Here is a 15353-nt window from a genome sequence, read left to right on the forward strand (position 1 = left end):
GTGTCTGGGAGGAAGAGCCCACCAGGCCACGGGAAAGCAGGGTGCCGTATGCGGGACCCGCCGGGCGGCGGCAGCAGCCCCTCTCCCCCTCCCCACGCCGCAGCTACCGCCCCTGGCGTGTGGGCACAGCTCCTTCTTCCCCCAGGGGCTTCTGTGACCGTTTTGTTCTATGATACGGAACTCAGGCTCGTGACAGAGCAAGAGCTTTGCTCAGGCTCACGGTTTCCGGAGCTTCCAGTCCGAGGCCAGGCGACCCCATTAGCGTGGCTTCGGATGAGGGACGTGGATGAGCGCAATGGGACGTGGAGGAGCGCGTGCCGAGGCGGGACTCCCGAGGAGCCCGGAAACAGAGGCCCAACCCTCTCGCGAGAATAGCATCCGGGGCATGCCACCCGTGACCTAACGACCTCCCACTAGGCCCGCCCCCCTGGTGCGGCAGCTGGGCGAATCTCCACCCTCCCAGCGCCATTAACTGGTGAGTTTGGAGGTTAAAATCTGTGTGAATTCGGGAGCCAAATCGTCTTTCCTTCCATTAAATCTGTGAGTTACAGAAGCCGTACATGCTCGTTGTGACCAATTAAGCAAAGCAGAGAGGCACGAGGGGAGCATCATGAACAGGTCTTTCTTAAATCATCTCTGTGCCCCGCACAGACACACGCACACACACACGCGTCCCACAGGTATGGGGTCTTCAGAAAGTTCACAGAAGGGTGGGCATTTGGCTTAGAGGTTAAGATGCATGCGTGCAAGCCAGGTTGGAGTGCTGGGGGTGGAGTCCCGGCTCTGCTTCCAATTCCTGCTTCCTGGGAAATACGCTCTGGGAGGCAGCAGGTGCTGATGGCTCAAGTAGTCGGGTCTCTACTACTACATGGAGACTTGGGTTGAGTTTTAAGGCTCCTGACTTCAGCCTGGCCCAGGCCCAGCTGTTGCAGGTGTTTGGAGAGTGAAACAGTAAATGGGAACTCTGCCTCTCAAATGAATTAAATTAAAAAAATTAATGCATGTGAGCCATGCATTTCATGGGAAATGCATGTTAACTTAAAACTATACATGGATTTAAAATTTTGTGCCACGATAAACTTATCTTGTAATTCTATTTTCCATGAACTTTTTGAAGTACACTGACATGAGTGCACTCATGCACACCCTCAAACACACACACACAGGTTTATTAGTTTGTGTTGCACAAATGAGACACCATATATATCACTCAGAAATCTTTTTCACATCGCGTATGATGGATATATATGTATATCTCTTTCTCTTGTTAATTGCTACTTAATGATCTATAGTTTGGCTTCACCAATTTTTCTTAAACGTTCTTGAAATCATACTCTATGTTACTACTCTCTCTTCACTTAATTTTAAATCAATTCCCAGGTCATCGAAGGCTGTTGGTAAACCCAGGCTCAATGACTGTGTCTTTTTCCAGAAGATACCATAATTGACCAACTTATTTTCTGCCATGTGGGACTACTAAAAGTAATACCACAACAAATACAGGGCATTAAGTAATGTCCACGTTTCTGGTCAATCTTTTAGGATATGAACACTTTGAGAGTCTCGGTCCACACTGTCCCAGGAAAAGTGTAAGGTCAGTTTTGTCCAGGGTAACTATCTACTCCTATGTCCTCTTTTCGGAATGATCTGCTTGCCAGCGGCCCTGGCTCCAGCTTTCTAAGTCAGCCCTTCCTCCTTCCCCACATTCTGTCCCACCCTAGGCTCCAAAGTGGCCCTTTGCCCCTGGGCGTGCGGCCTCCCTTGCCATCTGCTCACAAGCCCTGTCCCACCTCCCACAGCCCTATGGCTGTCTCCGTCATGGCACCTAGGCCTGGCTCTTGCTCTACAACCCCAAGCCTGGGTAGCAGAGTGCTGAATAGGCACTAGAAAATTCTAGAAGCCTAGAATTTTCCAGCAGGCATCCTCCCTGGCCTGAGAGGCAGGCTGACTGGCGGCAGACACGGGGGTGGGGGTGCTCCACAGCGCTGACCTGGGCCCAGGGAAGAGTGGGGGCCACCGCCCACTGGGGTCCAGCCCTCTCTACTCTTCCCTATCCCGGTTTGCCTCCCCTCCCCACTGGTCTGACTTGGGCTTTCATTTTCACAAATGCTCCAATTTGGTGGCTGGGGGTTCGGCCCGAGGGCTCCTGTGATCTGCAGCGCAGGGGCCTGCTTGCCCTCGTTAGAGAAGAGGGACCCTGGACGCTCTGCAGACCCCGCGGGGCTGCGGTAATCAGCGGGGGCTGCTCGGGCGGCGAAGCGTAAGCCTGGTCCTTCTTAGTGAGACTTCGCAGAAATCCCACTGGAGATTTTCCTGCCTCTGCCCTGTCTACTTTCCTTCATAATGATAAATGGCTGAAAAGAAAACTATCTAATCTCCAAACTGCTAGCGTTCCTCCTGCCCCTTCTTCGAGGCGAGAAGGAAGAACACAGTCACATAAAACAGAGTCCTTCATCGCCTGCACCTCTGGAGACGGTTCCTTCCCTTTTCATCCCGGGCCTGTTTCTGATCTGGGATGGGCTTGCATTGAAAGCCCCAGCCGGGCCCTCCCTAATCAGCTGCGACAGACGGCTGTGGAGGCTGGGGCTGCCCATCGACGTGGAGTAATGGAGCTGATTGCCCGGCCCCCTTGCCATTTTGTTCGGCGCACAATTGCTTAATAGCTGTCACCTTGGCTTTCAAGGCTGGCCGGCCGTGAGCTGACTGGTTCCCATTACTCGGGATGGCCAGTGCAAGTTCATCACCTTTACAGGATGTCCCTGATTGATTCCGTATGCCTTGGAGACCTGCAGTGTATTTGCATAGCGGGGGAAGGGGACTGCAGGGGGAAAGGAATGGGAACCTCTTGGCTACGGGAGCTGCCAGTTTTCCTTGCAGGCCCCTCCAGGGTTTGAATCATTACCAGGACTTCTTTGTCGGGAGTCTGGCCTCTGCTGACATCGCTGCTAATGAATTTGTAAATTTTTTAAAAATACAAAACAACCCAGCCGGTTGTAACCTTTGCTGTCGCCACCTGCCACCTGGGTGGGGGTGGCCAGCGGCAAGGGTGCCTTGTCTTCTGGCTGGTCTTGGCCGTGACAGTCCCTCCCAGCCATGCCCTCCCGGGGGCCTCTGAGCAGAACCGGGCTCAGAGGAGGCAGCTTTCAAGTGAAATCCTTTGCACTGGGAACTACTTCAATTAGACAGCAGGGGGAATGTTAACATGCCCTCCGGCCTTTTAAGTGGGTTTTAATTTTATGTTGTAAGATAAGACACTGCGGGGCTGGGCTGCCGCTCTGCCGGCAGGCTCCATTAGCGGGGCCAGCCAGGGCCTCTTGACCCCCGAGGCCAGCGCAGGCTGGAAGTTGGTTTTTGGTTTTTTAACAATTTGTCAGTCTGACCCAGCTTCTCTCTTCCTTCTCCCTGCTGTTGTTCCAGGGTCTTCCGCCGAGGGCCTGTTGGTGGCTGAGCTGGGACCCAGAGGCCTGGCGCAGGGCCGGAGCGCAGAGCCCGGGCAGCCGCCTGCCTGCCCACGGCCTCGCGCCTCCATGCGGGCAAGACACGGTGGAGGCAGCCCCTTTTCCAGTGGCAGCTTCTGGCCCAGTGATGGATGACCTGTTGGCGCTCCTGAATGGCGCCCTTTGTTCAGGAGATCCCATGTGCCCCCTTTTTATTGAGTTGTTGACTCAGAGGGGCAGGAAAGTTCCACAAATCCAACGGCAGGCCCGGCTCTCGCCATGCCCAGGTGGGGAAGTCGGGGACCTCATGCTTCCCAGAAGGTGGGTAGGAAGCTGTGGGGCTCCCTCAAGGCAAAATACCCCGTAAGAAGCAGACTTTCTGTACCCAGGGCTGAGCCAACTGTGTGTCTGGAGAGAGCCGAGGGAACATAGGTCTTGCCCGCAGCCTGCTCCCTGGCTTCTAGAAGATACAGGGTACCCCAGATGTGCAGTGTCCACCCGGAAAGAAAGAAAGAAAGAAACAGAGCTGGGGTGAGTTAGAGCTCTCTTCCCTGCCCCAAGCCAGGCTCCGGTGAGCATCCGGCCAACAGCTGACAGAGGAAGGAGTGTGACCTTGTGTTCCGTAGGAAGCAGTCCAGTGAAGGGCCCTGCGGAAACGGGGGACAAAGCTGACCTTTTATCCAGCAAGAAATCGCATCTTAGTCCTGCTGAGGACAGATTTAAAGGGTGCTCCTGGCCTTGCCTTCTCTTCTGGGTTCCCAGCCGACAGCAGAGATGGTGGAGGTGAGCGAGCGGCTTTGGTGAAGGAGCAAAGGGACTCTGAGAGGGGAGACCCTGCAGCGCCTCCGTACACCTGCGTTAGGGTGCCACTTGGAGTTCAGCTCCTTCCTTCTCCCTCCATCTCCTGGCCAAACCTCAGGGGACAGTGTGGAGTGAAGGCTGAGCTGCGCTCACACCTCGCACTGAGCCAGGAAGCCCCGGGCTCTGCCTCTCACCCACTTGTCGGTTCCTTTTCTGAAGCTGCCGTGCAGATCCCACCAAGAATCCCCTCCTCATGAGACCGACCTCCCCAAATAGCCGTGTTGTGTGTTGACTGCTCAAAGGCAGCAGTCTTGTCCAGGGCCTGCTGGGGCCTTGGTGGACCCTGGAATTGAGACCCCTCCCCTAAGGAGCGCCTCAGGAGCCAAGGGGCTGTCTCCACACTGACCCTAAGCGACATGCCTCTGTGCTCAGAGGCTCAGGGGGCCCCACCTTGCACCTGAGAGAAAACACAAGCAAAGGGAGAGGCAGGCCTCACTGCTGAGCCCAGAAATGACAAGTCAGGAATAAAGAGCCTACACACACCGCACAGCTGTAAAATGGCTTTATGTTCCGATACGTAAAATAAAACGTCCGTGCTATATAACAAAACTCTTGACGATCCGTATCACCTGTCAGCTAACGTGTTTCCTAATAAAGCTTTATCTGCAGTGTATGTGTGTGTGTTTATATATAATATATAATATATACGTTTTATCTAAAATGCTCTTAGTTTTTAACAACAGACATGTAATAAAAATTTAAATAGATGTCTTTCCGAATACCCCCTCCAATGTTCATTTTTATTAAGTTTAATAGTCATCTTTAAAAAGCAAAGCTGAATTTGACATGTGGCCTGCATTTGTGAGATATATATATTTATTTATTTATTCATTTATATAATATATAAATAGGTTATTCAGCATGCAAAGAGTTGAGTGACTTCCCAAACTTCACTTAGAGCTCGCACCAGCCACACAGGCCAGTCTGCTGATGTTCAAGGCTAGAGAACAAGGCTGAGGGCCAGACGCCTCGTGGAGAAGAGCGACCTTCATTCCCTGTGCACACTGGCTGAATATTCTGGAAGAACTGAATTTTTCTCAATTCTCTCTCTCTTTCCATCTCTGGTTGGGCTTTCCTGGGAGTGGAACAGGCCCAGGAGATGCCTGACATCAGATCCAGGGTGGTCTCTGGGGGACACGGGTGTGCTTCCAAACTGCCAGCCCCAGGAGGCTGCAGGCGGTGCCCGAGAGGCTGAGTATGGTACAGCAGAGGGGGTGTGTGGGTTGGGGGTGTGGGGGTCGCCTGTGTGTTGAGGACCGAGGTGTGAGGGCTTTAAGACAAACCCCGAATAGTGACAAAGATGCTATTGATTTTCCCTCCTTTTGAAGGAAAAATGAAACTTCCACCACTGTAAAATACCCATCAGGTGGGACCCTTCCTGGAAGTCAGCCTCAGCGCTCAGAGCCCCAGCAGTCAGCTTCCTGACCGTGGACTGAGACGCCTGCACCCCTCTCGGAGGCTCCGCAGGGCCCACCTCTCGGGTGGTCTCACAGGCCCTTCAGAAGCCAAAGCAGTGGGCCTCCTGCTCCCCTTGCACCTCCAGCATGTGTACAGAGCCTTCCTGGGGGAGACCTCACCACCTGGCCCTGAGCGGGCTCCAGGGGCCTCTAACTAGCTCCTCTGGACCCTCGATTCCCATCCCACCATGGGCACGTCCAGAGATGCCAGACAACAGCCCCAGGCCCTGCAGCAGAATCGCTTCTGAGATCATCCTGGTTTTCTTTGATGGCCTCAGTTGTACATCAGAAGACAGACGCTCTCCAAAATACATACATGGAAGCATGAGCACAGGTACACACGCACACACGCGTGCGCACACACACACGCATACACACACATGCACACGCGCTGTGAAATACCTTCCTGTGTTTCTCGGTTGTACAGGCCACCCACAGAGGTTACTACTGGGTTAACAAGGTCCGGGGGCTGTCGCGGAGGCACGGAGTCACCCATCAGTCCAGTTCTCCACGGTCCCCATCCCTGAATGGTACTGTAGGGAGGACTCCCGGGACAGGGAGAAGCTCTGAGAGTACAGAAACTCGCTGGCAGCATTCAGGTGTGGGGAGGGGGGCTTCCGCTCACACACCGCGGGGAGGCCGCGCTCTCTGGGGAAGGAGGCGCTGGGCCCCCGCTCCCGGACCTGAGATTGGGAGAGCTGGTTGTAGACGCTGAAGTGCGCGTTTCCTGGCGGCTGGGAGCTCTGCGCGGAGATGGCGGGCAGCCGAGGCATCATGGTGGTGGCAGTGAAGTGCGTGGGGAAGGGCTGGTAGGGCACAGTCTCCATGGTCTGGACGCTGTAGCTGGTGTACGGTGAGACCGAAGTCCACATGTTACAGCTCAGTGGGGGCGGGGGCAAGTCGTCCACCCCAGACACCCCGGCGATCTCGGGCCCCGAGCCTGAGTACATGCACGCTTCTCGTGGGGTCACCTCACTGCAGTAGGAGGGGCTCAGCATCTGCTGGTCGTAAGGAGGGGGAGAACGGAAGTAGTGGTCCTCCCCCACTGAAGAGGGGGCTTCCAGATAGGATCGCTTGCAGGGCAAGTCCAGGTGGCGGGCGCTGTCTGCTGGAGGACAAAAACATACTCAGGGAGAGCCATTTCCACCCGCCCGGCACCTCCCCCACTGCCGCTGGATGCCACAGCAGGCTTCCCTCGTCACTCAGTGCCCACCCTCGCCCGTGTCGCCATGGCACGCCCACAAACGTCTTAATCAGCTACAGCTTTTAGAAGGCGGTGGCAGCCAAAAAGTGGTTGGATCCCAGACCCTAATCAAAGGCCATGGGGGACCCCAGAGCCCTGGACACCGAGTGACGTGCTGGACCAGGCTGTGATCCTTTGCCAGCCTCCTCCTGGGGTGGTGAGAGGCCCTGATGTGTGCTGGCGTTCTCAGGCCAGGCCAGCCCTGGCCAAGGAAAGTGGAGGCAACTGCCAGGCCCAACCAGGCTCTGAGGCCACATTTGTCTGAACTAGCCAGAAAATTAAGGCCACCATGTTTCTGCTTCATTCCTCAGCTCCTGTAGGCACGTTTCTGTTGTGTGTAGAAAAGGGAGTTAACCCTACTGTGGACAGAGACGGCCCATAAGATTGTTATCACGCCAGCTCAGACACCAAGACATCTACAACTTCAGGAAAGGAGCCGACGGTGAGAAAGAAGGGTCCCTCGGGCTTCTCAGGCTAAGCTGCTGCCCTGGTGTTGCTGACATGGATGTCCTGTCTGTGGGTCTTTCAGCATCTTCAGCTGCAGGAGTGGCCCACCCTCCTCTGGGGTACCGGGAGGACCCAGGCCTGAAGGCTCCGGTGGTGGCCTGCTCAACAAATCGAAGGACACTTATCCACACTTATCCTGGCCGCCCTCCTGCTGCCTCTGAGGATCATTCTGGAGGCCAGTGTGTGCACAGGGCAGGGCAGCCTGGAGGAGGGAGCTGGCTCTGCAGGCCGGTGCTCACCTCTCTCCGATGCCCCTCCTCGAGAGACATCTTCCCTGCCCTGGGGGAGCTGGATCTTCCCCCACTCACCCCTCCTCCCCATCTTCCCCCCAGAGTCTTCTTCTCTCCCTGCACTAAGCTCTTAGCCTTGGCAGGTGGCCAGTGACTCTAGGTCAGGACTAAGCAAATGTCTTCCATCAAGAGACAGCGAGGAAATGGATCAGGCTTTGGGGGCCACACAACATCCACCACAAGTCCTCATCCTGCAGCTGGCCCCTGAAAGCAGCCGTGGACAACATGGACGTAAATGAGGGTGGCTGTGTTCCAATAAAGCTTTATTTATAGAGACTAAATTTTGAACTTCAGATACTGTTCACATGTCATGAAATCTTTTTTTTTTTTTTTTTTTTTTTGACAGGCAGAGTGGACAGTGAGAGAGGAGAGAGAGAGAGAAAGGTTTTCCTTTGCCGTTGGTTCACCCTCCAATGGCCGCCGCGGCCGGCGCACTGCGCTGATCCGAAGGCAGGAGCCAGGTGCTTCTCCTGGTCTCCCATGGGGTGCAGAGCCCAAGCACTTGGGCCATCCTCCACTGCACTCCCTGGCCACAGCAGAGAGCTGGCCTGGAAGAGGGGCAACCGGGACAGAATCCGGTGCCCCGACCAGGACTAGAACCTGGTGTGCCGGCGCCGCAAGGCGGAGGATTAGCCTAGTGAGCCGCGGCACAGGCTATGTCATGAAATCTTATGTTGACCTTTTCCCCACTGTTTGAAAACTGTGAAAAACATTGTGCACAGGCGGCACATCAGTTTAGTGCTCAGGCCCCAGTTTGCCAACCTGCTCTCGGTCACTGAGCTCTAACAGGGCTTGTGCACGGGGTACCCAGAGTTCAGCCTGGCTGGTGGCTGGGAGTGGTGCTGAGAGAACATGCTGGATCACAAGCAAAAGTCCCAGACATGGCCGGCGCCGCGGCTCACTAGGCTAATCCTCTGCCTGTGGCGCCAGCACCCCCGGTTCTAGTCCCAGTTGGGGCACCGGATTCTGTCCCAGTTGCTCCTCTTCCAGTCCAGCTCTCTGCTGTGGCCCAGGAAGGCAGTGGCAAATGGCCCAAGTGCTTGGGCCCTGCACCCACATGGGAAACCAGGAAGAGGCGCCTGGCTCCTGGCTTCAGATCGGCACAGCGCCGGCCATAGCGGTCATTTGGGGGATGAACCAACGGAAAGGAAGACTTTTCTCTCTGTCTCTCTCTCTCTCACTGTCTAACTCTGCCTGTCAAAAAAAAAAAAAAAAAAAAAAAAAAAAAAAGTCCCAGACTTGTCCCCAAGAGAATGGCAGTAGCCTGGTGGGATCTTCGATGGAGTAACACTAACCATCCCCATTCCATCCACGGAGACACCGAGACCTGGTACCACAGCACAGCACTGGTGTTCCGGTTCCCAGCCCAGGGTCCCTACTACAAAGCAGCCCAGCCCCAAAAGTGCCACTACCATCTCTCGGGCCCCAGTCTGTAACCATGATGGCTCATCTCATTTCAATTTGCAAATTTGCAAGAGCCTGTGCAGATCCTGGTGTGGAGACAGAGGGCTACAGGGCTGTCCCACCCTGCAGTCTAGGAACCTCCATAGATGACGGCCCCAATCCGTAAGCCTGTGGACTCTGGGGCCTCAGCCTCCCCTCACCTCTAGCCCGACTAACGCTGTGTCTCCATCCTGCCCACAGAGCAGCAACTGCGAAGCCACACTTGCCAGGGCCTGGGGACACCAAGGCCACAAACAGTGAGCATTCCATACAAGATGAGAACCAGTCTTCCTGCACTGGGAAAGATGACCTTGAACCTGGCTATGATCTCGAACCATTCAGGTTTACTCTCCCCGCCACACAAGTAATTGTGCGTGTGTGTGTGTGTGTGCCCGTATGTGTGACTGGGTGTGTATGTGTATGTGTGTGGTAATGGGATATGTGTATATGGGTGTGCATGTGTGTGTGGCAGTGGGGGTATGTGCTTGTGTAAGTGTGTGTATATGTGTACAAGAGTGTGTGTGAGTGGGTTGTACATGTGTGGCAGTGGGGTATGTGTGTGCATGGGTGTGTGAGTTGGTGAATGTATGTGAGAATTAGCCGGGGGAGGACTGGCACTGTGGTGTAGTGAGTTAGAGCCCTGGCCTGTAGCACTGGCATCCCATGTGGGCACCAGTTCAAGTCCTGGCTGCTCTGCTTCCAATCCAGCTCTCAGCTGTGGCCTGGGGAAGCAGTGGAAGATGTCACAAGTCCTTGGGCACCTCTGCCTCTCTGTAACTTTTTCTTTCAAATAAATAATAAAGAAATCTTTGGGGGAAAAAAGAGAGAGAGAACATGTGTGTGGCAGTGGGGGGGGGCAGCGTGCACGTGTATGTGTCATGGGGAGTGGCTGTGGAGAGAGCTCCCCCAGCCCCGTCACCCCTCCAAGGCTTGCAGACCAGAGAGCTACCTCGTCTCTTCAAGCAGTGATAGAAGAGGCTGGAGTCCCTCTGGGCAGGGAAGGTATTGAGAGGAAGGTCCTGTGGCTCGGCCGCAGCAAACTGCATGTGGGCCCCGTTCTCGTACTGGTAGTGCTGCAGCGCCTGGTGTGCACCGTGCAGGGGGCTGACGTCGGGCTTGGCCGCGAGCTGGGTGGAGACAAGCCTCTGCCGCATGATGCTTTTGGAAATCACGGGATACTCCTTGCTGAAGGCAGGGAGGACAGTGGGAAAGACGGACAGACAGGGAGCTTTGAGGGTCCCCAAGTCCACGTGCTCAAATCCCGTCAGCCCCCCACCCTGGGCAGGGCAGCCTCACCTCTGCAGCCTGGCCACACGCAGGTCACTGTCGTCACTGCCCCGGAATCCCTTGGCAAAAGGATTGTTCTCGATTTTCAGCTGTGTGATCTGCAGGAAGAGGACACGCGGTAGAGTGGTGGCGAAGAGAGAACCGCGGGCCCCTGGCCTGCTTCCCACACCCTGGGCTCGCTCAGAACTCACGGCAGGGCCCGGAGGCCACACATAGCAGCCCTGAGCCAGCTGGGAGGCACCTGGGGTCTCCCCTGACCTTGCCATTCCACGTGGCATGTCCCTGGCTCTCTTACTCTTCTCCATTCTCCTTGTTCTAGACCCTCTGATTCCTTCTCCTGCTCTCCAGCCCACAGCACCACTTGGTTCAGGCTCTCCCTGTACCTGGCTCCCTGGCCCACGGCCCTGTCCAGTGAAACCACCACATCAGGTTCACAGGGACTGTGCTCAATGCAAACTGTACCCTGCTGCTCTCCTGAGGCCCTTCTACACCACCGCCACCCACCCCGCCAGTCCTCGTGTGCATAACATGAACAGCACCCTGGGAAGGGTGGCAGGGACAAAGCCAGGGAGGCAATGAGCAGAGGGTGAGCCGTGGGGAGGGTGTGGGTGGGAACATCCCAGGCACCTATGACCGCAGCCTGGGTGCGGCCTCCACAACACTCAGTCCCCCTGCACCCACAGAGCTGACAGGGGCCCAGGGCTACTCTCCCACTTCTCTCCCTCTCTCTGCAGGCCCAGAAACATGCCTGCAGATGCACTGGGACAAGACTATACAACAAGAGGCCCTAACCCAAACCACAAGGCAGGCTCCGTGCTCCCAGCTTCTGCGCCTGCCAACTCTGCCCAATCCCTAAATACAGAGGCCACCATTACTCTGCTCCAGAGGCGTGTGTCTGATCCTCTGTCCTGTTCCACACTCAATGTGCTCATGGCTCTGAGGGACACTGCCAGTTTTGGAGGTCCCTGGCCCAGCCTCACTGTATCTTCTCTGTCGTGGAAGCAGCAATGCCCGGGGTGTTGGTGGTAGGGCCTGGGGGGTACCTTGTGATTCTGATAGGAGGTCACAGAGATGAAGGAGGTCTCCGGGAACACATGTGTGCAGAAGGCTGTGTTTTTGGAGCCAAAGGCATTGTTCTCATCAGCCTTAACGATGTGGAGCCGCGGCTGGTACTTGTGCATGGAGTTGAGGATGATCTGCAAGAGAAGGGTCTCATTGTGAGCTCCAGGTCCCCACACTCTGCTCCTGGACCCTGTTTAGCAGCCCTGGGCTGGCTTTCATACTCCCAAAAGCCCCAGCTTCAGGCCTGACTACCGGGACAGAGCCCAGAAAATTCAAAAGCTCCCAAGCAGAGAAGCAGGCCCCTGAGCCCTGACTCAGCCCGTCTACTCTGAGGGCTCAGCTGCCTCCTCTCTCCTCTCACAGTGGGTGAAGGGCAGGGGGGTGGGGAGAAGTGGGGAAAGGGGCTCACTCTGTCTTCCAGGCGGCCCCCATTCACTCCCGCCTGTCTTAACATTAGAGGCCCGCTGGGCTGCGGGCACTCAGAGGGCCAAAGGCAGCTCCCAGCCTGGATAGAAGCATGCTATGGACTAGAGCCCTAGATGACATGCACAATTCCTAAAATAATGGCAGAGGCGGCCAGGGGCCCCTTGTGGACACCAGGGGCTAGTGAGGACAGGTGGCCCAGCTGGACAAGGCTCAGCCAAGAGCTCAGGAGGCTGGGCCGTGAGCCCCGGGAGCAACACGCGGCAGTTGCTGCTCCGAACCTGCTTCATCTGGCCGTGCCCCACGGTAGCTGCGGCATCGCGTGCCATTAAAATGTATTTTTTATCGTTGACATTTGCCAGACGTCCTCCCACTGGAGGCAGGACCAGGAATTTGGGGCATTTTATCAGCTCGGCTGCCTTTGTTAACCCTTTGGTTTCTGTCTGGGCCGGCCTATGGTGGCCTCAGGTCCCACTCCCCCCAAGCTCCTTTCTCTCTGCCTGGGAGTGCCCCTTCCTAGGGATGGCCCTGCTGGCTCCCACCCTTGGGTTCCTGGGACCGGCCTGGTGCTGAAGCTGGATGAAAGATTTAACCCTTTAGTGACTGGCATGCCAAAAAAGAGGACAGAGTCAGGCTCTTCCAAGGCAAGCCTGGACTAAAGTCTAGGGCTAGAGAGGCTCTGCTCCCTTTACATCTCTGGGGCACAGGGACAGCCCAGAGAGCGCACACTCAGCTGACAAAGGAGCTGGGCTCTGGGCTGCCCTGGACTCCTGACTTTGGTTAGGTGGCTCCACCCAGCACCAACCAGCATTTCTGCCTCCTGCCCTGGCCACTCCCTCCTTTCTGGTTTTTTTTTTTTTTGTTTTTGTTTTTTTTTTTTTTTTGACAGAGTTTAGACAGTAAGAGAGAGAGAGACAGAGAGAAAGGTCTTCCTTCTGTTGGTTCACTCCCCAAATGGCCACTACGCCAGCCTGAAACCAGGAGCCAGATGCTTCCTCCTGGTCTCCCATGTGGGTGCAGGGCCCAAGCACTTGGACCATCCTCCACTGCCTTCCCAGGCCACAGCAGAGAGCTGGACTGGAAGAGGAGCAACCGGGACAGAATCCGGCACCTCAACCAGGACTAGAACCGGTGCCGCAGGCAGAGGATTAGCCAAGTGAGCTGCGGTGCCAGCCATTCCCTCCTCTTTCAATGGCAAACCTCTGGACCCTTCTAGAACAAGTAAAGAACTTCCCCAAACCCCAAACCAGGTCCCACAACTGGGGACCCACCACCCACTTGAAGGCCTGCCAGGCCAGAAAGTCCGAGTGAGCTTGACGGGGCCTTGGAGTATGCGCGAACCCGTCCAGCAGCTGAGAGCTCTCCTGCAGGCACAGGGGCTGGGTCTTGGGAAATACCTCCCAGTCCCTGTAGATCTCTGTCACCCCGCACTGCTCATGAGGTGCAAACGCCCACCCAGGGTCCACCCAGGACCCTGAGCTCCCTTAAAACCCAGGAGGTGGCCAGACGTCTCTGGGAATGCCCAGAGCTCCCTCGGCTCCCATCGTCCTCCTTCCCTGTCGTCTGCCATGTGGGAAGCCCTGCACTCCTGGGCTGGCGCCCAGCTCCAGGACGGTCTGAAGCCCTGGAACTTCCCTCTGCGCGCTCCACTTGGCTGCCACGGCCTCCGCCGGGCTTCCTGTTCCTTGTCCCTTGGTGAAACTATAAACTCCTCAAGGGGAAGGGCCGAATCCCTGACTCCTTTCGTGCCTCCAGGCTCCTCTGCCCTGACACAGGTCCTGGCGAGGGCCGGGCAGGCCGACAGCTGTGGGCAGATTTGGACCAGGACCGCAGGCTCAGCGGGGGCTTCCACAAGCCCCCTTGCCCCTGGGCCTCACTTTACTCACCAGAGACAACATCGATCGTCTCTAAGGCATTTGTCAGGTCAGAAGTGGTACTCAGACACAGCACAGACTATCCCGCTGTGAGCAGGCAGGACCAGCCCCTGGTTGCTTTGGCTCTCCCAGGAACCCATGCAAAGGGAGAGAGAAGACAGCAAGGCTGACAGAACCTAAAACAGATGCTACAGGCACCCAGCCCCCAGTGAGGCCATACAGGGCCCTCAAGACCACTGGCAGCAACCTCACTGCTCCTGTGACATGGGGTGGTTCACAAGTGGTCCCAGGGCAGCCAAAGCCCTGGCATGACCCTCAACTCCCCCTCTCCATGGCCATGCCCGTGGTCCACTCCACGACCACATCCTGTGAGTGTGCCTCCCCTGCCCTCCGTGCAGCCCTGGTTCAGACCCGGGTCCCTGGCTGCACCGCTGGATCAGCCTCCTCCCTGCCCCCACCCACTCCATCTTCACCTGCTGTACTGCCTATCAAGCTGTTCCCCTGCTTCCCCTGGGGTATCCGGGAGAACAAAGCCCTTTGTATTTGTTCCTCAGGCTCCCAGGCCCGCTCCCTGTCACAACCGGGCCTGGAGATTTCAGGGTTCAGTAAATGCTTTCTATTGATGAAGGTCCCTGTTAGCCCCTTGCAATCAAGGTCAAGCTCCTTAGCCATCAGACAAAGTCCCCAGTGACTGGGGTAGAAACTCTGCTGACAGGGCAGCCTGGGAAGGCCGAAACTGCCTGCCCTCCTCCTAGGCAGGCACCACCAGAGGAGTGCGAGGACAGCCACAGAGATGTCACGAAGGCTCCAGAAGCCTCGGCGGACCTCTGTTCACCGGCTGCACGTGAGCAAGCGCCTCCCCTCCAGCACTGGGGTCCCTGTCTATAAAGTGAGACCTTCAACTAAGTGGTCCCAGATCATGGACTCTGACAGCCAGGAACTCGGACAGGTGTCTAGGAGAAAGCCCCCTCCACTGAACCAAGGCAAGTGTAAACGTGAGCCTCAGTCCCATCCCGCTGGGAGAACGGGAAACCAACTGGGTGACTCATGCACCTGGCTCTGCTTGCAAGTTCTGCAGGCGCCACACTGAGAGGTTTTGCCAGAGTCTCACATTTATGTGTGCTGCCGAGGATGCTGGGCCAAATGGGCCAGCCACGTCAACAGCCCCACTACGACTGGTCCCGTCATCATCATTGTTTCACAGAAATGGGATTCATTATGTTCTGGCCCCAGCTCCGAAGCCTGGTCTATTTTAACAATCGCAGTAGAGCCAGACATCCATCTCCTCGAGAGAGCACCACAGCGTGCTTAGCCACTAAGGCCCAGATTTCTCTCCGTTAGAATCACAGGACATCAAGACGTGGGAGGGTAGTCCTCACGTATCACTCCGGTCCAGCTGAGGAGCCAAAGGCCTGTGGTGGGCATGGGACTCACTCAAGGACACCCAGCTGGCTGGAAACAGAGCACTG

At 56.2% G+C, this 15353-nt stretch overlaps 1 protein-coding gene and 2 long non-coding RNA genes across 6 annotated transcripts in view; 2 read left to right on the forward strand and 1 right to left on the reverse strand.

Annotated features, from left to right (window-relative positions):
- The first annotated feature begins 393 nt into the window (after positions 1–393).
- LOC103351531 (uncharacterized) lies at positions 394–4811 on the forward strand. Its single transcript, XR_519295.4, has 3 exons — positions 394–475; positions 1543–1594; positions 3418–4811. It is a non-coding gene; the product is annotated as an uncharacterized lncRNA (long non-coding RNA).
- TBX4 (T-box transcription factor 4) overlaps positions 4787–15353 on the reverse strand; it is a 31311-nt gene continuing 20744 nt past the window's right edge. For 3 of the 4 annotated variants that reach the window (XM_008271189.4, XM_051824735.2, XM_051824736.2), the window contains 4 exons: positions 11569–11721; positions 10535–10623; positions 10188–10423; positions 4787–6863 (listed from right to left, as the gene is read on the reverse strand). In XM_008271189.4, coding sequence (XP_008269411.2) covers positions 6244–6863; positions 10188–10423; positions 10535–10623; positions 11569–11721 — 1098 coding nt within the window. In that variant the 3' untranslated portion in view covers positions 4787–6243. The remainder of the gene's footprint in view (positions 6864–10187; positions 10424–10534; positions 10624–11568; positions 11722–15353) is intronic. The other variant, XM_002719252.5, reaches the window with a different exon arrangement.
- Positions 6794–11767, forward strand: LOC127484377 (uncharacterized). Its single transcript, XR_007911292.2, has 3 exons — positions 6794–7440; positions 9440–9602; positions 11260–11767. It is a non-coding gene; the product is annotated as an uncharacterized lncRNA (long non-coding RNA).

The sequence above is a fragment of the Oryctolagus cuniculus genome, chromosome 17, assembly GCF_964237555.1.
Source record: "Oryctolagus cuniculus chromosome 17, mOryCun1.1, whole genome shotgun sequence".
Classification (NCBI taxonomy): Eukaryota; Metazoa; Chordata; class Mammalia; order Lagomorpha; family Leporidae; genus Oryctolagus; species Oryctolagus cuniculus.